The sequence below is a fragment of the Chaetura pelagica genome, unplaced genomic scaffold, assembly GCF_000747805.2.
Source record: "Chaetura pelagica isolate M959 unplaced genomic scaffold, ChaPel_1.0 scaffold221, whole genome shotgun sequence".
NCBI lineage: Eukaryota > Metazoa > Chordata > Aves > Apodiformes > Apodidae > Chaetura > Chaetura pelagica.
In genome coordinates this window covers 12307488-12330992 of record NW_009952533.1, presented here as the reverse complement: position 1 = coordinate 12330992, position 23505 = coordinate 12307488, and the positions used below count along the sequence as shown (strand labels likewise).

Genomic DNA, 23505 nt, shown 5'->3' with positions numbered 1-23505 from the left:
GGGGGGGGGGGGGGAGGAGGGTTTAAGGTTTTGACCAGAAGAACTAAACTTATTCTTTCTCTATATATATGGCAGGAGGGTCACATGAATCACCCCTAAAGCCTGCAGTAAATGATTGCATAGCTGATTCTAAAAAAGGAGAGTCTCCTGTGCCTAAAGGAAAAACAAATAATATATTAAAAGATGCTGAAGCTCCATGCAAAATTCCTCTCATGTTTTCAGACCCTGAGGATGAACGTGGGTCTGTTGGATCTCCTCCTGTGGAGGAATTGAAAAGTTCTCCTGCACTTTTGTAAGTAGAACTGAACATGGTGGTGCTGTCGTGTCCTCCCCACCCCTTAGGATAAATTTCTCATGGTAGTCTCAGTCGTTCATGAGTTTGCATTGTGAACTCATAAGAAATGACTCTCTAAGACTTTTAGAAAACTTCCATATTTGGGTTTAGAAAAGGCTGAATTGTTTTTTACTAAATATTCTGGGAGTAAGGTTTAATGACCAGAAGTACAGTACCCAAGCACAGGATGCCTGGTAGAATAGATTTTAACTGCTTTTTCTCAGGAAAGTGCCATGAATTACTAGCTTCTCAGATAGTCTAGACTTTTCCAGTGAATCGTATTGACAGTGTTGACCTTAAAAGTTAACAAAAAATTTGTTAAAGCAGAGAACAGCAGTAATTCTTCCTTTCGCTCTGAATATACAAATATTTTATACAATGTAGAGCAGCTTCAGTTGTGATCATTACCTCCTGTTTGGAAAATGTGAAGCCCAGCCACAGTTCTGCTTTCCTGAAGGAGTGAATCTCCAGAGTAGACTGTAGACAGGGACTAACACTGATCCCATTGACTCCCCTTGATGGAGTGAGATTGGGAAGAGAGTGCACCTTAGGCCTAGGAAACCTAACCATTTCTGAAGCACATTCTTCTAAAATTAGGAATTTGTCTTGCTGAGCAGCCCTCATTTTGATGAAGAGTCACATGCTGACCCCATGTTGCCTCATTGATTAAGACACTTGTTGCTATGCTGGAAAGTAGTACTGCTACCCTGTGTTCCAGAAAATTACCAAATGTAAGTTCATTCATAAGAATGGAGGCACTGCCAGCAGGAGAAAGTGAGAGCATCAGTCCAGTTGCACACTATACTTTAATGTGCGCTCAGTATTAATATCATCATATTTGAATGCTGTTTCTTCCACATAGATTACTTTTGGATGACCAAAATTCCCCTGCTGCAGTGAAGAGACATGTGGAAGTTGAAAATGTAGAAGCACCTCAGACTGGGAGAGAGAAGCAGGTTACTCTTGTGCAGGGAGCAGAACGTATTGCTACATCTTCTGTACAGAAAGAGAAATCTTTCTCTGCGGTTGTCTTGGAAGCTGTAGCAACGGGAGCACTTGGAAAAAGGTTTGTTTTGAGGCTTTAATACAGAACATAATTTGCTAGTAAAATAACCAGTCCTGAGTACTGGAGCAACATACTTTTATCTATAAACATGGGCTGGAAGAATGTTTTGGGGTAGTCCAATATTACTGAAAAATGCCACTTGAGAAAGCGCATGAGTAATTATTTTTGAGTTTTGTGCTGTTAGGATTTAATGGTGCTGTTGCTTCTGTCTGCCAGTAGAATAGTATGTAACTGATAAAGAATGTTTCAGATTGAGCCAGAGATGTTTTGATAAGTAGGTTGGGGGATTCAGGAAAGCCTTATGTGATTCTGAAGTTAGCAATGATCAAGCAGTCTTTTTCAGAGCTCATACAGATCTGACTGGTTAGTTAGGAAGTTGACTTTCCAGCATCTGAGAAATAATGAGGTGCAAATACAAGGCCAAAGCAAGGAGAGGCAGACCTTGTGCTCTTCTTGGAAGCTGAAAGCCAAAGAATGATGAACTTTATAATAATGCTTCTGTGGAGTGTCCTGTAGTGTGTTTAGGTCTTCTAGAGTCATCACTAGATTTGCAAGAATGGAAAGTAATTTTTTTTCCCCAAAAATGATATGAATACTTTGTCCCTTCCTTCTTCAGGTATTCAGTGACAACATTACCGTCATCACCTCCTCCTGTGAAAGATCAAGATATAGAAATAGAAAATGAATGTGAATTTTTAATTGATGAATCAGACAGTGAATCTTCTAATTGGTTTTCAATACCCCATAAGAACAAAAAGTCGAAAAAAGATGGCTCTGCAACTCTTGTTTCTCAAGCTCAGCCCTCTGAAAAGGAGAAGACAGAGAGTAAGAAAGGCAAGAACAGAAAAGTACAGGTTAAAGCACTTACTAAACAGAAAACGGATGATTTGGATGGCACAGCATATGACTTCAGAGGAACATCTGAATCAGATCTAGTCTCCAACAGTGAAGGAAATGTCCCTAAGTCTCAAAGGCAAAACAGTACTCCTATGGGTAAGTTATTTGAGAGGTCTTTGGACTTCTTCCAAGTCATATTACTCAATATTTTTGTGATTGTTTATTTTGGGAAATAAGGATAAAGTGATGTGAGATACAATGGATTCCTAATTGATGTTTTAGTTGCACGGTTAGATTTGGGTATAAATAAGGTGGTGAAGACGGGTCCTAATTTTTTTGTTGTTGGTTTTTTTGTTGTTGTTGGTTTTGGTTTTTTTCCTCTAATCCTTCCTGTTAGAACATATGAAATGAAGTTAGCAGTGTTGCCTTTTCCTATTAGCAGACAAAGGAGGTAGGTTCTCACAAGCTTTGAGAAGGGTTTTGTATCAGAAAGCACCAAAAATGGGAAAGCAGATTGAATGTAACATTTCTACCCTTTTAAATTATTATTTTTGTGTTCATTTTTATGCATTCAGATGTCAACTTATATCTTCAGGTTCAGTGGGAAAAGATACTAATGTCCAAGTGTTTTGTGTATTGACAGGAAAGACTAAAAAGGATACTCTTAGGCATGGCTCTGCAAACCAGAAAAAGGACAGGTCCTCGGAACCAGAAGATGAAGAACTGCTGTTGTCATGTTCTGGATTGGAAACACAAACATCTGATACAAACCAACATAAAACAAGGGTGAAGCCAAGTGAGGATTTGCCTATGCCCTCAGATGGCCATCAGCAAGAGGAGACTGTGTCTCAAAAGAAGAATCTTCAGTCTTCCAAGCAGGTGGCTTCAAAAGCTCCTCAGGGTTTACTTCACAAGAAACAAACTGCTAAGAGGAAACTTCAAAAAAATACAGTAGCTAAGACACTGGTAGAAAGTCCAAGGAAGAATCTTAAAAAATCTGTCAAGAAGCATAGTAATAAAAAGCCTCACAAAAAAAGAGAAGAGAGCTCTGACAGTGACCCTGGTGAAGAAGAGTTTGAAAGAGAGCCTGTAAAATTGAATGAAGTGTTTACCTCACCCCTGCATCAGAAACTGGAGAGTTCTGTGGTTCAGAAGTTGTCTAAGTCTAAAAGAAGAAACTGTCTAAAGCCTAAGAATTTATTGCACCCACCGGAGTCACTCGGTGGTGCAAATTACAAAACTCCTGAAAAAGCACTACAGCATCTCATAGACTGTGTGAAGAATTCTGAAAGGAAGCAATTGTCACCTGAGTCTTCAGAGAAGATACCCAAAAAGATTAATCGCCAAACCAGTAAAGGTGTTTCCTCAAAACCTGAGGACACAGAGTCTCAAGTGGATTCTGACAGCTCTTCTGTACAGGACGTAGCAAGAAAAAAACAGAAGTTACCAGATGTGGAAATGCGAAACAACAAAAGAAAACGTAACACACAACATAAACTACAGTAAGTTTTTGTTAATTCCTTACTAACTGTGGTATAACTTGGTAGATAATTAAACATATCTTAGTAACTTCTAAGTAGCAGCGGCCCAATAGAACTATGTGACGGTTTCAGACTGATTAGCTAGTAGAGAAACCAAGTGGAGTAAATAACATCCTATTCTGAAAGTTGGGTGCCAGATCTAGTCTTCTTCAACATAAGGAAACTTATGCTGAAAGTTTTAGTCTTGTTTTGAGACTTGAGTAGCAAATCCAGTGTAAAAACAAATAAAAAAACCCCATGTGTACACACACAGCCCCACCAACTGCAGAAATATCTTCACTGTCAGGTTTGTTACTTTGCTTATAAATTGAGAAAATAGTGTTTAATTCTTCAGCAGTATTTGTTTTTGTTGAAATAACTTCACTAATGTATTTTGGCAATCAAAAGAGGAAATTCCTCTAACCAGTGTAATTAAATTTTTGATCACTGTTTTTTGCATTACATTTCTTTTTTTAATGTCTTTTGTGTTTCTATTCAGTATGTGAAATTATTGACCTACTGGTTCCTTTCAATAAGTAAAATTCACATAATAGTAAAAAGTAATAATATTAATGTTTCTCTTCTAGATACTCTTTTGCAGCTGAGAAGCCTAAGAGTGACAAAAGGTAATTTCCTGAGTTGTCTGTAAAACTTTCAGTGAATCCCACTTACATGCCACTGAAACAACACCTGTTTAGTACTGCTACTGTGTTCTGTGTGCTTTTAGTGAAGAACCTAGTAGAAAAGAGTTTGTGATTCCTGCCGGAAGTGCTTAAATGCCATGCTAATACAGTTAATAAGCATTAACATACAGTTAATAAACAATTCTTCTTCCTGTCATGAATAAGGATTCATAACTTTTCTGCTCTTGGGGATTCTTCCACATTAGTGTCTGATTTTTGAACAGAAGTACCAATGATACTATAACTAATAACTGTGCTAATGAAGTTAAGTAGGGTATAGAATGATATCTACAATATGCATGTACCTTGCTCATGGGATGGGAATTTAGTAACAAAGCAAACAGGAGTGAATGTAATGAATTCTTGTGTTGTAATTCTACTGTTTTATTATTATAAGTGAGCCTAGTGCAGACTTACTTGGACAATTTTGTAGTGAAGGTTTGCTAATCTAGGATAGAAACACATCTTCTGGAGTTTAGGTGGATCAACTGAACTTCAGTTGAGATGGTAAAAACAGTGAAGCAAGTGAAGCAGAGCCACAGAGGAGGGGAAGGAGGAAGAGTTAGGGGTACTAACGCTATCTAAGGCTGTAAGATAATTCCTGCTTTGATTACTTGAGAATCTCTGGTGGAGTTACCAACATGTTAATTATTGTCATTTTTGGGGAGACATTTTATAATACGGCACATATTACAATTACAAACTCTTATTGTCCTTCTGTTACAGTATGCAAAACATTTATTTAAAGCACATCTTTTATCATAGTCTATGAAAAACTGATTTAAAGGTAACGATGCAGAGGAGAGGTCTACTTCTGGAAGAGAGAAAAAAGAAAAATAAGTTGCAAGATAATTAGGAAACCTGTTCAGAGAGGAGGTGTGAATACTAAGTTGTCTGCCTTATGACTAAGTAGAGGAGCGGTCGATGAATTCCTAACTAGCAGTCATTTTCTTCAGTGTCTAATTGGTACGGACAGATGTTTAAAAGGAAAAAAAATATCCCACCCCACATGATCTTAAAAAGACTTAAATTTGCTATTCTTGGTTATTCTGTCATGTTCTAATGTTCTTTGATGCCTGGCATATTCAAGCAGTTGTATTTTTTTTTTCTTTAAAGTGGGCCTGTTCTAGAACACTGTGATAAACAAGCTTCTAAAAGGAAATCATGCGAACAAGATATTACATCTTCAGGTAATGTTTAAAGTTGATATTTTCTTGCCTTTCATGTATAATCTTATAAGTTGTAACTGATGGTATGGCAATTTCTGTTGTATTCTGCTGGTCCACAGAATAAGAAATGCAAGATTGTATTTGCAGGGGTCACATTTCTGCCCAAGTATGTGATAGAATATGCTAGCTTTATTTTGTGTTAGTTTTCAAACGACAAGCACTTCATGATTTGGCATCAAGCCTACCACGATAAAATTATCCTTCCAAAATACTTCAACAAATTTTTTCAGACTCAGTTTGTACCAGTGTTCCATGTGATAGTCCATAGATGATCACTTCAGGCCACTCTGGACCAAACAGTACCGCTTTATTAAATGGTGGCCTGTTCACCTACAAGTATTTTTTTTAAGTTTCTTTGTGGAAATCGCACATATTGTCATAGTGAATATGAGCCCTGGGGCTAGAAAGTCTTTTTGTTAGTGTTTTAGAGACAGTTGTGAATGTTACTAGTTCATGCAGTGCTTTTCTTCAGAGACTATGTTTTGTGTTTTTTCTTGTAAGTTTGTTTTAAAGTTAGATTGAATGGTACAAAACTGAATGACATTGCGCTTTGATCAGTAAAATTGTATGCATAGTTATAATTTGCCAGTGTTTGTTTTATCAGAGGGATAGGTGTGAGGAACATCTACTTGCATGTATAGTTTTCATGTAATTTTCAAGCTTGCGCTGTTTAAAAGCTAATTGCATATACTCTATCTACAGGGGGTTTCACGTATGTTTAAAGAAAAAAATATTAGTGGGAACACAAACATTGGGAATTCTGCTTGTGTTACCTTTGGTTGCATTTAGTGGGTAGATGGAATAAAAGTCAGGAAAAGTAAATGCATATAGCAGTGTTTTTTTAATGTATTTTAGGTAATTCTGAAGACTTATCTTACCAAATGAGAGATATGTTCTCAAACAGCATATCAAGGCATAATAAAATAGGTAAGATTATTTTAAAATATCTTAATGTAAGTGCATAAATATAAATACATTTCCATCTTGATTGAAACTTTGCTGAAGGAGATACAGGAAAACACCTAGGAATGTGTTCCTATGTTAATAAGTACTTACAGATAAGGCTTGTTAGTTCTTCAGAGTAGTATAACACTGCTCTAATTTTGAAATTACTTAAAAAAGAGCTTCTAGTGTTTCTTTCTTATTACTATATTCAGTAATTATCTTTTAAACTGTCACATTTTTATTTTTCATTTAATATTGACTCGAGGCACTTCCTACGCTTTGGTGAGAATAGAAAGTTTGAATTAGTCCTACACAGGATGTAACTGAGGGTGCAAATAACCTGTTTTCTGTGGTGGTCTGAGTCTAGACAGGATGGAACAATGGGCACGCAGTTGATTTTAGTCCTATGCTGTTCTGTTTTTATTGTTTTCTATTTCCTTCAATATTATTTTATGCACAACATTATAGTTTTCTAACTTCAAAAACTATTTCAGCAAGTATTTTTTAATTTACAATTTTTTTTAGCATTTAAATATTCTTGTCTTATTTGCTCTCAACACTTAAGGGGCTTTTATTCGTTCTTACAAACACTAAAATATCAATTCATCCCGTATTCATGTATATGGCTGCTTAGAAAAAGTGAAAATTGAGACTAACAAGTAAATCTTAAATACCTGAGAAGTCTTGGAAATGCATGGGGTTTCTGTGGGCAAAAGTGCTGTTCTTTTGGACCTTGAAGAATGGGACTTAAGAATCTGGAAGAGAAGGGGCTGCTTATACAGTCTTTTCTATTCTCTTTCATAACCAAAGCAGCGCCTTTTTACTGCCGCTGACCAAATCCCTCAGATCTAGGCAGGGTTCTTAGTCTTCATAAAGAGCTTTCTTTTCACAGTTGTAGCATGTTTGCTGGTCCTTGTACTTGAGCCCCTATTATCTGTATCTCAATGATTCATAAAGATATACAGAAAGAAATCTAATGTAAAGTCAGCATGGTGGCTGTTTAAGAAAAAGGAGACTAAAATACTGCAGTATGCAGAAGAAAGCTTTTGGCAATACTTGATTCCTTTTTCCTGTCAGGATAGCAATGTGATATAAGTACTAGCTGGGAAGTTCCCTGATATAGAACTGCAGAAAAGGATACATTTAACATTTTCCACTTACGATTTTCCTTTCATACCTAATGCGAATTATTTCATCCTTAAAATTAGTGCTGCCTTCCAACACACCTAATGTTCGTCGGACAAAAAGGGTACGACTAAAGCCTCTGGAATACTGGCGGGGCGAGCGTGTAAACTACAGGTTGCTGCCTTCAGGTATTAGTTCTGCACTACTTATTTGCATTTTTTTTTCCTGACAAAGCAGTAAAGAGAAACCTGTGGGTGGATTTTGTGCCATGAAAACTTTGAAATGCTTACTATTCATTAATTTAAAGAAGTAGAATATTTGTGGTGTCTAGCTATTTAGTCATCTTTCCATGCAGTCTGTATCGCTGAATCTCTTGTGTCAGCATAGTATGTTAGGTACACTTACCTTAACTGTTTAGAGAAGAACAAAACAGTTTCTCTGTACTAGTACGTTTATTACATCAAAGTTTCTCTAGATAATGGAAAAAGAAGCAATCTACTGGATGATTCATCGGAGCATTTCTCACTGTGGGGATTGTTCTCCAGAGCAGAGACTATTAGCCAGTCTTGGTGTTAAATTGCCTGAGTGATAGAATGTATCTTTATTTTTTTTCTGACAATTCAGCCTAATTCGGTCCCTTTGTAATTAATTATTCTGCTTGAAAGTAGTATTTCTTTGTGTCCCTAAAATTGATATTTTGTCTTAAAAATTGGCTCTCACTTTACAGTTTTCCAAAATGTTCTGTGACTGCACCATGATCAGTTTTTTTTCATAAAGTCTCAAGTTGCGTTGTACTTCAAAATACTTGATGTTGAAATCAAGCTTTGGTTTGACCTGCCTTTCTAAAGCGATCTGAAAAGTTCATCGTCAAGGAAATAATATTCTCGGCTGAAGTGCTTGTTGATTGTACAAGTCTGCATTTTTTTTTAAGTTATTACGAGTTAGTGAACTTTGTTTAACTTTTTTCTTACAGGAGAGCTTGTGGTGAGTGGAATAGTGTGTCCTGAAAAAGAGCCTTATAGGAAGTTTAAACAGAGGAAGCGTGGTCTCAAGCAGAAAAGAGATCAACCAGGTATGAACACAGACTTCTTTCTTTTGATACTTAACAAAAAAACCCCAACCACTATAATTAAGTACTGTACTGCTGTAAGATTTTTCTCCTGTAAAAACTTAACGCTCTCTCTAGGTAAAAAGTACTTTTTCTATTAATTAAATGTGTTAATGTGATCTAATGTGGAAAAAGCTTATGTAAATGTATCTATAGCAGTGTTGTATGACCTTGTAGTAGGAACTTTAACTTCTCAGCATTACAATGGAAGAGATACATGACATATCCAGAAGTGTTGAGGTTCCTTAAAGCAGCAGGGGGTTGAAGAAAAAAACAAGCTATATTTTTGTCCTCGTTCAGCTCATTGATTGATGATGCTAACATGTTTAGTTTATAGTGCATATTCAAGGTATAAAAATTTCTGGTCATTTTACTGATGCCTGTAATGCCACATCTGAAAAGACAGCATATGATGTCAATAGAGTTTTAAGCAATTGTAGAGAGCTCAAAGAGCAGTGCATTAAATGATTAAAAGTGGGCAATAAATATGTGTTTAAACCAAGAGGAACAGGAAGCTTTGCCAGAGCCTCTATGGCCAGTAGATAACAAATATGTAGGTGGTGCTCAGAAAAAGGAAACAGTCGAAATCCAAAAGCCAAATTATTTTTGCTCTGCTCTCTGAGGAAGATGTTTTTATGCTGAAGAACCTTTCTTTATGGGGACTGTCTAGAGCTTTTTTTTGAGACTGAAAGATTTCTCTGCGTAGTTGCAGAACCTAAATGCTAAAAAACACGGAAAATGTAATATGGTCCTGACACAGTTTTAAAACAAATCATGGCTGAAATTATCATTAGTGAAGTAAGGAAGAAAACAGTCAATGTTTGCACAAATTTCTGATTTTCTAGTGTTGCCTGTAAGTTTTATTTCTTACCTCAAAAAGAAAGTAGTAGTATTAGAGAAGCTTCAGAGGAAGCTTGTCAAAAACATGGAAAGACTTCTTTACAAGAAGCAGCTACATGTTAAAGGCCCCTCAGCACTGAGAGAGTACTATGCAGGTGTGAGAAAGACCTATAGAAACAAATAGTTGCTTTTTTGTTGGATGCTTTTGTTTGTTTCTTCTTTAAACACAAGAACTGGAAGGTGTGGAGGGAAGATGGTGAGAGCTTGGTTTTTTTCAAAATGTACTCCCTGCCCCACAATGCTGTGTATAAAAATATGTAGATTCAGGGTGAGAACTAGGTAAAAGTCACAGAAGACGTAACTGTTAATAGCTCTACATGAAGTGTGTGAGGTCCATGTTAGAGGTAGAATGTATTGTTCCTTGTAATGATCCTTCTTCTGACTGCATTTAATAAATTCCTGTTCACTGTGAAGCTAAAATTGTCTGCTTAAGGGAGTTCTGCAAGAAAGCTTTGGTATATTCTTTTGTGAACGTTCTCTAGCATCTCTTCTATTTGAAAAATGTAAGTTTGTCATCAACTCTGAGGTTATTTCTTTCTCTGGAAAAATCCTTTCTATTAAATAAATAGTTCTCTGATTTACAATTTGTAGTGGGTTTCCTGTAATGGCATTTTTTGAGAAAAGGAAAATTGAGCATGTGCTTAATCTTTTGAATACTTTATCTCTTAAGTCTCCTGATGCCCATCAGCAGTTAGGTAAAAGGAAAAATCTTGTTCTTCATACTTCATCATGTATTTTCTCTTGATAGCCTTTTCTGTTGCTAGAAAAGCACTTCTCTTGAAACAGATACTTTTGAGTAAATATTCTCATGAATAGCATAAGATTAATAGTTGGCATTCTGGAAAATTGTTTAGAATTTAGAGACCCTATATCTATTACACACAAATAATTCCAATGAAAATTACATGTTCAAGGAATTGTTATGGATGGTTTCCTTTTATTTGAATAAACTGTATTCAGTGTTTAGACACTTAATAAAACAAATTTAAGCACTTCTGTGTCAAATCTAAAACTGTGGAAAAGTTGTGGTTAAATAATTCAGTTTTTAGAATGTAGAGTGATTGTTTTTCTGATTTTCTTTCTTTTTTTTTTTTTTTTTTTCCTCCTCAGGAAATGAGATACCTGCAAATTTGGGTCACACCCTAGTTGATAAGTCTAAACCGGCTGTTGTAGTGGATGTAGAAACGAATCAGGAAATATTTCTAGGTGAGTTGAGGGTATGTGACCCAAAGGCCTTTCTGAATGATGGAGTAGGTGTTTAGACTGATAAGAAGGAAAAAACCTGTTCATGCCACACTGGGTGTGAAAAAGTGAGCTGTTGAAATATTCATTGCTCTTCCAGAGAAAATTCTGGGAGAGACACAAAGTGTCCTGATTTTTGAGCTAAATGTTGAGTCATACTCGTAGGGGTGTTGCACTGAAACCATGTAATGTGTACGATTTATTAAGTAGTTACTGAGCAAGTAGGAAGACTAATTAATGTGTTAGCATTAACATTAATCTCCTGGACTATTTTTTGCAGTATGTGTTAACACTGAAAGCAGTCACTCATGCTTCTTCAGAGATGAATCAATAGAAATATATAAAAATCTGAATACATCTGAATTTTCCACTGGTAGATTGATTTTGAAACCACTTAAACAAAAGGGACACCAGTTTGTCCACTTGGATACAATAGTAAGTATGCTTTTTTTCTACTTTCATAAAATGTACAATGTAAACAGAAAATCTTGAAACTGTTAGAATTAGCTTATGAAGTTGACAGATTTGTCAGGGCTTTTTCCGCCATAATGCAAATAAATACAAGAAACATTAGTGAATCATTCCAGTTGTGTAATCAGCTGTGACCAAAGAAGTTGGGTCACATGCATTCACATTGCCCTGCATTGCTTCATGTTAAATCTGTATGTCCACATATGCTTACTGTCTGGATCTTGCAGGCAAGATAGAATTATGATGTAAATAAAATTGCCCCCCACTCCTCTTTTATGTGTAAATCTTATTTATCAGCATGGTGGGGAATAAGGTGTTTCAGTTCTACTAGATTATTTGGTTTTTTTATCTTTGTTACAACATGCATGCAAAACAGAGACTGTTTTCTTGGATAACTTTCTTAAATGTTTGCAAAGAAAACATTGCTAATCTTAGAATCCTTTGGCTTTCTTTAAGGCTTTCCATGTTATCCACGGAAAAATTATTGTTACCTTACATAAGACATCATACTGTCTGTCTACAGGGGACTTCTTCTATGTTCCAGCTGGTAAGTACCTGTGTTTAAAACCAATTTGTTGGAGAAGGATGAGACTAAATTTGCATGCCAGCTAATTTAGCAAAACCCAGGATACTTGATGGAAAGAGAGAAGTTTGAGTAGAGAGTGGGAAAGTGTGGGTTATGAAGAAAGGAGTGTGACCCAACAATGCATGTAGGTTGATGACCTAACCTTTGAAACAAACTTTTTGATACAAACACTTGCCTTTTTATGTGAGTTTGCCTCAAAAGTTTGGATGACACTACCAAGTCCAAAGAGTGAATTTCTCTTACTATTCTGGTTCTGTCCCTAGTTATAATGTTGGGTAAACTTCACAGACAGCTTAATCTTGTAGGTTTTTTAATCTTAAAAAGTTTAGGGGTCTGCAGAGACAATTTTGGTGTTTGCCTTTTGTGAAAGCAGATTATATAAACTGTTGAAAGTTCCATGTGGCCATAGGATCTATACTTCATTTCCATTTTTTCCTGCTTCTTTATGGCCTGTGTCAGTATCCCTGCATGGGCAGTGCAGTGGTTGTGGTGTATGATCTCTTTGTAATTCATCAACTGTGGCTGTATGTGAATAGTAGGATGTTGCTTATTCTTGACATTCTTTACCTTTCAGATGTTGTGATCATGTTAGTAGGACCACAAGTGAAGATCTGTGGATAAGTTTCTGTGTGCAGTTTTTATTGAGGTTTTCTATAGGAATAAATTAAAGTAACTTTAGTCACCCTAAAGTGACTAAAAAGTGGGTTTTAAGAGCTGAGAGCACAAGCTTGTTACATTCTTTTCAGTAAAAATCTTCTCAGTAAAGATGCATGTTATGCTTACCACAGGCTAAAATAAATTAAAATAGCTGTGTTCCTTGTTATCTCTTGGGAATGCAATGATGTGCCTGTGAGAGTGGCATCCCAGATTAGGGGCTAATATTCAGTTAAAATACATAAAATAAAAATACACTTGGCTGGAGACAGGACAAGACTTCAAAAATTCTTAGTGGCTTCTAAAGAAAACTTTCTCTTTTTATTTGTAGGAAACGGATATAACATATATAATCTTCTGAATGAGGACAGTGTTCTTCTCTTCACACAACTCAAAAGAGACAGCTGAAGAACTTTCTGCAGAAAGTTTGCTGAAACACTTCAAGCTTTTGTATGTTTTCAAATTCTTTTTGCATACCAAAAGTGTCTGCATGTGCCCAGCTTAACATTGCAAATTAATAGAGAGCAGTTGAACTCAACGTAAGAAGAGCTAGGAATGAAACCAAAAGAACCTCAGTGGTTTGCTGTCAAACTGAAATGACATACTGAAGTGCCTCACTCTGCATCAGTAACTGTTCTTGCAACTTCCAAAGACAAAGATAAATGTATGAAATTTGTGGGCAAAGCACATTGTTGTCCAAATTGTATTTATATATCTGATCTCCCTAAAGATGCGTAGCACTTGAAAAAATGTTGACATCTTCAGCTAACATCTGATTGTCTTAATGTCTGCCTGATAAAAACTGCTTAGAGTAATCTCTGTTTAAATGTAGCACCTTGCTGATTACATTCCAGTAATGGTTGTCTAGGAGATGGGCTGTTTAGTCCAGCATTCTTCAATGTTCATGACAAGCATTTCTTCCTTATCTAGCACATGCGTGATTAGAGCCTCAAAACTCAAATTTTAAAATGGGCCTCTTAAGGAGGAGCTTATCTCTTGTATCTCTTCTGTGGAAGCTGTGGTTTTTATTACCTCTGAATATTGTGGATAGCTTTGTTTAACAGCAATAGGTCATTGCCAAATTTATTACTTTAATACCTCCTGTTGTTTTGCTTGCTGTGTTCCTGGATAATAATGAGGGCCTTTGGGAAAACTGTAATTATACTGTACACTCCAGAAGCCAAGTCTAGACAGCAGATGGTATTCATAGCATTTGTCTCCCAAGCTCTTCAAGGTTTCTTCTCGCTCAAGATAAGGATAAACTGCAGCTATTCTGCTAGAGTGCTTTCTCTTTGTGGTCACTGCTATTCTAGAAGAAAAGGAGATAAGGAAAGTTAAATTTGAGTTGTAAACTTTGGGCTTGAGCGCTTGGTATTGACCCTGTAAAGAGTCTTAGCCATGTTTCTGTTCAATCTAGAATATACAATAGACTAGGAAAGATCATTTGGCTTCAGTGCTTAACTTAAGCTTTCAGCTGACAGCTAACTTTGTGTCATCTGTGAAAGGACTTGGACAGCAAGATCTTGTTGCCTCTGTGAAAGACCCTTTAGATTGGGGAATCTGAGATATTTTTTTAAATTCTCTTTTAAGCAGTAGTTCCTATGAGTACATAGTAGAATCTTTGTATTCATGGCTGTGCCATTCTTAACTATGGGAAGCTGAAACAGAGGAACATGCCTATTGCCGATTTAGTTTTTCCTCTGTCATGATATGAATTATTTTCTGTCCGAAGTTCCCAGTGCACAGAAAGACCTTTTTTTTTTTCTAGCCTCAGCTTTTGTAAGTGGTTTAAGAGTTGTTGTTTTGTGGGTTTTTTTAAAATCAGTTACAGATGATAATTTGATGTTTGCAGCTTTTCTAATTTTTGGGCATGGGTTGGCCTCTTCAAGGTCAGTAAGATTAAAATATTGTCCCTTCAGTGTTGGAGCTGTACCAACTACCGGATGGGCACTCATGCTGTCTCCGCTGCTTTAGGGATCCCACCAACTAAAATGTTTTGGTTTAACATCTTTCAGCTCCTCAGGCCTGGCAGTTTGCCACTTGGAAAACAGTACAGGACTAGTATTAGACCAAAGGTCCTCTGGTCCTCACTCAAGCGTGTCTCCCAGTGGCCAGGCCATGGATGTGGTGGTCTCTGAGCCCAAAGCTAGTTCATTGGTTCTATCTGAAAGTCAGAAGACTACTTTTCACTTGTGTTAAAAGCCAGGGAGTTCAGATGCAAATTTTCTTCTGCATCACCTGTCTGTAGATTGGGTAGCAGAAGGATACTTCCTTATGTGGTTAGTGAACATGTGGACTATGGGTCTTAATAGCCCCAAAAGACATTGTTGTGACTGCTCGAGGCAGCCTGTTGCTTTCCATTGAATGTTTCTGGTGGGTTCAGGTGTGAGGCGATAATATTGCCTTTCTAACAGACACCAGTGTCTTCCCCCACTGCACTGTGCTACAACGTGGCAGCACAGCTTTGAGTGGATTTTCTTTTGGGTCACAAGTAAACAATGAGAAATCCATGCTTCAGGATATTTTATTAAGCAGCAGTAATGTGTGCAGACATTTTCCTGACACAGACTGGAAAGTGGCAGATGTTCAAGTGTAGATTGAAGGTAAGCATGCCATGAATGCCTGTTTGTGTTTTCCTCGTTATCTGGCTGGGAGTGTCAACAGAGCAGGTTAGATTTGGTAACTTTTTAGGCTGGATGGTTTGGTTGCTTCCTTACTGGTCAGTTTTCTTGGGAAAATGTCCCGTATAGTTTTCAGAGAACATTTTGTTGTTGGACTACATCTCAAAACTTTTGTGGGTTTGTTTTTCTGTGGGTTTGTTTTTTGTTGTTTTGTTTTTTTTTTTGTTTTGTTTTGTTTTTAAGTAGCAAAATCAATTGTGCCAATTCTGGTGGTGTGTATCTTCAATGTGACTTTAGTTTGGTAACAATTCTCCTATTCGTCACAAGGTGGCGCTTCAAGCACAGGTGTTGGTGCTTGATGGCTTCTGTGATCAGTGAGATTTGTTTTTTGAAAGGGGAGAAGAAATGTATGTTACATATGCAGATAATTCCGTTGAATTCTATGGGAAGGAGATGGGAGATATAAATCAGTTGCCATTAACATTAGGACTTGGCATTGAGCCTTTCTAAGTTCATTCTGTTAGCATGTGTGTTGTAGTCGTTGCAGACACTTGTTCAAAGTTGTTTATTAAAATATTAGTACACAGCAGGAGTTGAGTTCAGCTAGGTTGTTCACTGTTTGTCTGGATTGAATTTTAATTTTTTTCTTCAGCTTGACACTTGTAAAAAAACTTGCTTCTGTGTCATTAGCCTGAATATAATGTAAGGAGGTGAAGGTCAATGTTCTAAGTTCCAGGACTCAGAGTTCCAGAATGTGGGTGCTGAGATTTACAGTGTGACAAACAAGAAGCAGCTAATGTTTTCACCTGGTCTTGGAGTTGACTCTTGCTTCCTACATTTTTATGTATGTCATGCTACTGGTAGTCTTGGGTGACCTTTCATGATCTTATTTTTTCTTTGCCAAATGAGATATTGCAAAGAAAGAAAAAAAGCTCTCTCTGAAATGTGAGAAGTTGGTGTTTTTCTATCTCCATGTGTGTAGTTCATTTTATGAGCATATTTTCTATTTTGTTGTGTAATCTAACTTCCACCGACTGCTGTGATGGTTTCAGATAGGTATGTGGCAAATTGTCCATGGTTTCTATAAGGTTATTTCCCTTTGATAGCTTTTAAAACAGCTTTTAAATGATCTCATAAACAATTGCTTGTATATTCAGCTCAGATGGCACAACTTTCTACTTACACTAGAGTACAGAACATCTCCTCTAACAGCAGTAGAGATCTGAGCCAGGTTAGTACTAAGCTAGGCCAAAGTCTGTTGTCCCATGTTACCTGCTGTGGAGTTAAGCTGGGATCAGTGTTGTGGAAGAGACATGGCCTTTTCTGTTGCCTTTGTGTTACATTTACCGTTCCTGGAGGAGATATCGCTAGTTTGGTATTGCTTTCTGTCAGCAGTAATTGAGAGAGCTGGAAACAAAAGCCAGATGACATACTTCATCAGCTTCATGTTAGTAGGTACATGTATTCTACAGTAGGTATTGTAACAGCTAGAGGCGTATGTTAAGGAGCTTAACTGACAATGTCCCATCACAATAAAAAGTCAGGGGTTTTTTTTAAGGCTTTGGCTCCCTTTGAGAAAAAATACCTGTTAATTGGCTCTTCTGAACTTTTTTTTATAGCTTAATTTGGTTAGAAAACTTCGTGTTCTACTAAGCAGAGCCTTTTTGCAGTTTAAAGTGACAGAAGAGTGGTTGCAAAACTCAGGTGTATGCGCACATTCATATTCGTACAACTTTTTGGACATAAAATTGGAGAGCGTAAGCTGAGTAATTTCAGAAGAATAAACAGCAATAAAAAACTGAGGCATGCTTACAATTTCTTCTGTTATTTAAGTACACAGCTGAATTGTTTATCTGCAGATGATTTTAAATTAACATTTAGGGAATGCAACAAATCTAAAGAGCTATTTCCTCATTTCATAACAGCTGAAAAGACACCTCAGCATGAAGGAAGATTTCCTGCATTTCTGCTGATATGTAGACTGTTCAATCATGTCTTTTGTAATACAGGGTTTACTTTAAGTGGTGGGTGATTGCAGATAATACATCTATCTGAAGAGTATGGAATATGCCTCTTTAATGGTATCGACAGCTGTTGTAACTGAATATCTTAGTCTTTCAAAGCTGGTATATTTCCCCTTCAGAATATCCTGTCAATTCATGGATGTTCATAAATGTAGTCAGAAGGCGGCACAAAGCCAAATGTTTCTCAGATTATGTGGTAAAGCTCCATTTAGGATTTGACAACCAAAATGATTCCCATGGTCCGGTTCTAAGATGAAAACTGTAGCTGATCATCAGTCAAAACAGTTGGCTGCAGATTACTAGGGAATGAATATGTTAAAAGGAATGCCTGCAGAGCTGCTCTGTGTTCTTAAGCCCACCCACAAAGATTCTGTTCTGGTTTGTTTCTTTTAAGCTCCTGTGCCCAAGTAAAGGCTCACACAAAAGGTTGTAAAACCATGTTTACTTTGCACTTCTGCAGTCCTTTCTTGTTTGGAGCACAAGAGAGGCAATAATTGAAACAAGGAGCTGAAAGAAGCAAAGTGTTTACTTTCTCAGTCTGACTGTTCAGTTAAGATGTAAATCTAAAAGTGTTCACAGAAAAACATTAATATCCTGAGTAAGATCTTTAATTTCTCTTCACAGCTCAATAGGCAAGGACTTTTGCAAAATGAAGAATTGCAGTATTCTTGACAGCTTTTAGGAAGTTTATTAAACGGATGCTGTAGCTGTCCACGCATTATTTTATCTAGCTTACTTTATTTTTTCGTGATCATGGTGTTTGAAGTTGCCATTTCCTGTGTTTTCAGTAATAGTAGCTGAAATGAGAATTGATCAAGATGGCAGATGCATGGTAACGCTGTATGGATGTCATCTGGAATCAACGTGCTGTAAAGAGGGAAGGAAAGGAGTTACATGGGAGAGGTGTAAATATAACGAAGAGTGATAGTGGTGTCCAGAGGTGCTGCAGACTGGCTTGTCTTGGTTGTGCAAAGGGTTGTCAATGAAACTCAATCACTTGGAAGAGCAGAATATGACCCTTCCGATTGGTAAGGGAAACCTTTTCAGTGTCTGTGCCATGAAAACACTACTGGCTATGCTGGTAACCTACACTCCTGGTTTGAAATTCTAGTAGTGCTATGATCACTTGCATTTAAGAGCATGAAGTCAGCTTATCTGAAACTGCAGGATTCAGCTAATGAACATGATGTATAATCCACTAAACAAGAGGTCTAAACTTACTGAATTCTATCCTTTATGTTAGTGTCACTTTCGTTTGTTTTTTTTTGTGCAGGGGAGGCAATTACAAGAAATGAAAGTTAGTTATGAAATTTTTTTTTAAACACAACCTGAACTTGAAATTTCATTACTGACAAAGAGGGGCCTCACCTAGGATGCAGTAGCCTATATGCTGAAGAAACTAAGCACTTCTATATTCCACTTAGTGCTGAGTCAGCTCTGAGGCTAATTAATCAAAACAAATTTACAATTAAGCCCAGGAAGGAAGACTAATTAAGTAGCCAGTTAAAAAAAGTGCTGAAGGAGGGATCAACCTTAAGGGAAAAGCATGAGACTGCTAGTATTGGCCCATGAAGGACAATTAAGTGATAATTGCAGCAGCCTTTTTACATCCAGCAAATGCTCTCTGACTTTTATTATGGCTAATTTTCTTCATGTTAGTAGAAGCAGACATTTGCTTGTTGAGCAACTAAGTTTTACTGGGCTCTCTTAAGGTAATCTGTAGGTAAAGAACAGAGGTTGCTGCAGGAATAGATTAGAACACTGTTGCCAGACTGCAACACTGTCTTAGCTAGTGAAAAAGCCCAATCGTGTTTTAAAGACAACTCTAAATGTTTGCTTTATTTGCCTTTTTGTTTTGTGGTATAGCAAGTCCATCTTAGCATCCTGTTTAACCTTTCAAATTGCATTCAGTGAATTATCTTAGCAGAATATTGAATAGCTTAATTTTGTTCATCTGCTAACCCTCCGTAAGTTCACAGAATTCATTGCCTTGTTATGAAATAGTTTCTGTTGCTTACATCCTGCACCCATGCTGCATGACATACTTGTGTTTCTTGATGGAAAAAAGAGGGGGAACTATAATAGTAACACTGTTTTTACTGAAAATAATTTAGCTTCTCTTCTGAAGATCTTTTCAAGCATGGAGAGCTCTGGTGAGATGCAAATGAAGTTCATGCCCTAGTCTTCCTGTGGCCCTTCTTGCCCAGTTCCATGGAACTGTGATGCTGAAGTACAGAACCTTAATTGGACACAAGCACGGGCTCCACCTTTTTGGTTTTCAATGCACTTCTCTGGAACTTAAATTATTTCAGAAGTTAGAAATAAGGGGTCTCCTCATACAGAAAAAATGTTGGTAGTAATATTCTTTTCTTCATGAAATTTCATGTGCACTTGCTGCCAGTGTCCTGCTATTCAAGTTGGCAGTTTTCTCCTTGAAGTGTCTGTCAGAAGTGTACTTTTGTCTTCCTTTGTTTTCTTCCCCTCGGAGTGGGCTGTGAGATGAGGCATTCACTTGTGACTGTTAAAGCTCCTCAGCTGCTGTGTCAAGTTCCAGTCTGCTCCTTCCTATTTTACCTTGCTGCCTAAACTAATTCCATGCTATTTTTTAATTAATTTCCTTAACCAAGGATTTCTTTTTGTCCTTGTACTGCTTGTGAGGAGTATATAATTTTTCTAACTCAGTTCTAGGTATTTGAATTATTTCAGAGGTGTTCTTGTGCCTGAAGGTTTCTGTACTACCTCTCCTTCAAGCTTCGTACAGGGCCTGGCAAACCTCCCAATTTTCTTGCTTGAGAGAAGTGATGCAATGCTTCCTTTGGCCTCCATTCTTTGAAAGTCTTTTGTGTAGCTTTAATCCCAAGAAGGTTGGCTTAGGATGTCACTGGCAAGGTGTTTATCATTGTCATCTGCCATTTTTCAGGCTGCAGAAGCAGAACAGAGTCTGCTTCAGGCCTGCGCGGTTGCCTCTGAGTCTCGTCCATCTGTTGAGGCTGGCTCTGCAGTGATGAAAGGATCTATCCCAGCACCATTCCCCCTGGGCAGACTTATCCCAGAGATGGTGGCATTGTGGTTTCTGCTCCTCTTGTAGCACTAGTTCAGTGTGCTGCTGAATTCCTTTGCCTTGGAGCAATCTTCCTGTGGCTCTGCCATCACTTAGGCACTATGCCATGGCCTGGTTTTGTACTGGCAGGCTACTCCAGACATTCACCTGCACTTACATTCTTCATTTCTCTTGCCAGTGGGAATGCTGTTTGGCACCAGCTGGTTTTGGCACAGAGGTCTAGCATGGCAGTGCATGCCCATTGCTGCGGATACAGATGTAGAAAGATACTCCCTCTCACACCCTGCTGCTGCCTACCTTTCTGGTAAATACCAGGAGAAAATACTCTTCCTGGTTTTTGATGTTTCTTCAGTGTCTAGGGAGGAACCTGGGCTGAATAACATGGAAGAGCCAGGTGGCCCTTCAGGATAACATTCATATGTTTCTCTTAGACGCAGAGCTGAGACCGAACCAAGCTCATTTGATGTATTCTTCTAAGTGGAGCAGCTTTGTCCACAGTTCAGAGCTTGCCATCTCCCTTCTGCCTCTGGATTCCCTGTGGGTGGAAGTGTGTATTTGCAAATGACATTAGAGTGGTTTGGGTACATGCTTGGCATCCTCATTCTGTGGTTGCTGTGGAGAGCTCAAGAGGTACAGAAAAGATCAGGAGATAAAAGCTCTCATGGGGAAAGAGAGCTTATCTGAATCTAGGGCAACCAGCTCTAGGTGGTCCTGCTTGAGCAGAAGTGTTGGTCCAGATGATTTCCAGAGGTCCCTTCCAATCTCAACCAATCTGTAAAATGGGAGACTCCTGTGTTATGGAAGTTACTCTTCTGTGAGTTTAGTTCACACATCTTGGCAGCACTCTTCACACTGTACAACTCAAATGGAGGGCCTTTTCTGTGTCACACAGAAGGCCAAGAGTACAATACTGGAAGAGCATGGGGTGTGCCAGAGTGGTGGTCTTTGCTCTGAGGTGTCCCTAAGAGGAAGACACTTACCTAGGGTTGATGAGAAGTCCACTGATGAGTTTTGGGGAACTGGCTAACAATTCTCTGCATATATACCCCAAAACATTTTAGTTTAGATATTTTGATAGTGAGTTGTTATTTTCAGTTGTGAATCTTAACGGCAGTCTTCAGTCTGTATCCAGGCTTTAAACCAGCTTGAAAGTTTGGCATCTTGTACAGTCCAGTCTATCAAGTGGCTGCTATTTCCATGCAACTCTACATCTGGAATAACAGTCCTCAGCTGTCCCTTGATGTGGTGAGTTGCATCAGATGTTATTCTCTCAGTTGGCAATGGTTTTAGTTCTTGGACATTTGCCTACTATCAGAAGCTTTGTGTGGCCTTTGGAATTGTAGATTGCAGACCATTTGTCTAAATGTGAGCTCAAGTGAATTAAAAAACAAGATTTTTACAAAAATAGCATGAAGCTCACATGCCCATTAACTGCTGGGGCCTCTTGGTCCTGCACAAAGTACAGAATTTCATATTGGAGATGGCATCAGAAAATACATACAGAACAAGCGTTAGTGTCACAAGTAGGTGTGACTTTGACAAACTCCAAACTTTGCACAGAGGAACGCATTCATTGGAGACCACTGTTAATTAAATTAAGTTAGCCTAATGTACTCTTTTGAGTATAATTGAAATTCTACTAATATTTTTTATTGATTTGCCACTGGAGTGGTGAATGCTCTAATGTCCTCGTTGCTGTGAGTACAATTTGCAGTTGTTCCACTTTATGGTCTAGTAACTCCCTAACACTGTGGCACAGTCAGATAGACCTTTTAAAAGCTGTTAATTTGAACTAATTTCTGTTCTTTTTATAATTTAGATCAAAAGCAAGAAACATATTTCTGGAGACCTATTCCCCATAACTTTGCCTGCAAATCAAAGATCATCTAATGCAAAGAAGCTGAAGAACACTAGCTACCATCAAGCTGGAAATTCACCCTAGTTTTAGGGGCATGTTGTTTCATCCATCTTAGAAGATCTTCCTCCAGTGTAAATTGTAAATACATGGTTTGTAACAAATTATTTTTTTCTTTTGTATCAATAAATATTAAATAATGTAATTCAGTTTTAATTTCTTTCCTGTATGAATTAATTTTCTAGTAGTCCATGGGGTTTTGAAAATGCAGATTAACTGCATGAGTTTGACTTGTAAATATTTATAAATAATGTGAGTTACCTTGAGTGGCTTCAAGGATGTCACCAACAGTGAAATCTTTTAACTGTTCAGTTGGAGTTGTTGAAATGCTTAAAAGGATTTTGAAACTAAAAATCACAGAATCATTTAGGTTGGAAAAGACCCTTAAGATCATCAAGTCTAGCTGTAAACATCACACTGCCAATTCCACCACGGTACCATGTCCCTGAGCACCCCATCTACATGCCTTTTGAATACCTTAATGGATGGTGACTCAGCCACTTTCCTGGGCAGCCTGTTCCAGTGTTTGGCTATCCTTTTGGTGAAGACATTTTTCCTAATATCCAATCTAAACCTCCCCTGGAGCAGCTTGAGACCATTTCCTCTTGTTCTATCAGTTGTTATTTGGGAGAAGAGACCAACCCCCCCACCCCCAGCCTCCTTTCAGGCAGTTGTAGAGAGCGATAAGGTCTCCCCTCAGCCTCCTTTTCTCCAGACTAAACACCCCAAGTTTCCTCAGATGCTCCTTGTAATATTTGTTCTCCAAGACCCTTCATCCTTCTCTGGATGCAGTCCAGCCTGTCAGTGTCCTTGTAGTGAGGGACCCAGAACTGAGCACAGTACTTGAGGTGCAGCCTCACCAGGAGCAAATACAAGGGGACCATCACCTCCCTCTTCTTGCTGGCCACACTATTTCTGATACAAGCCAAGATGCTGTTGGCTTTCTTGGCCACCTGGACACACTGCTGGCTCATGTTCAGCTGCTGCTGACCAACACTCCCAGGTCCTTTTCCTTTGGGCAGCTTTCCAGCCACTCTTCCCCAAGCCTGTAGTGTTGCAAGAAGTAATTGTGACACAAGTGGAGGAACCTCTTTGAATCTCAGCTGCCAATACAGATTAGATTTGGAAAAGCAGTGTTCCTAGTTGACGTGGCTTTGGTTCCAGTTCAAATCTCTGCTGTTGCT

The 23505-nt window shown here is 38.0% G+C and overlaps 1 protein-coding gene across 1 annotated transcript in view; it reads left to right on the top strand.

Annotated features, from left to right (window-relative positions):
* The window catches only part of CENPC (centromere protein C), a 25758-nt gene extending 3490 nt beyond the window's left edge, over positions 1-22268 (top strand). Inside the window, exons 6-19 of the mRNA XM_010009014.1 lie at positions 76-292; positions 1197-1400; positions 2017-2393; positions 2881-3739; positions 4345-4383; positions 5557-5630; positions 6525-6596; positions 7823-7927; positions 8713-8811; positions 10858-10953; positions 11270-11424; positions 11917-12007; positions 13032-13101; positions 22223-22268. Coding sequence (XP_010007316.1) covers positions 76-292; positions 1197-1400; positions 2017-2393; positions 2881-3739; positions 4345-4383; positions 5557-5630; positions 6525-6596; positions 7823-7927; positions 8713-8811; positions 10858-10953; positions 11270-11424; positions 11917-12007; positions 13032-13101; positions 22223-22268 — 2504 coding nt within the window. The remainder of the gene's footprint in view (positions 1-75; positions 293-1196; positions 1401-2016; positions 2394-2880; positions 3740-4344; positions 4384-5556; positions 5631-6524; positions 6597-7822; positions 7928-8712; positions 8812-10857; positions 10954-11269; positions 11425-11916; positions 12008-13031; positions 13102-22222) is intronic.
* Positions 22269-23505: the final 1237 nt, after the last annotated feature.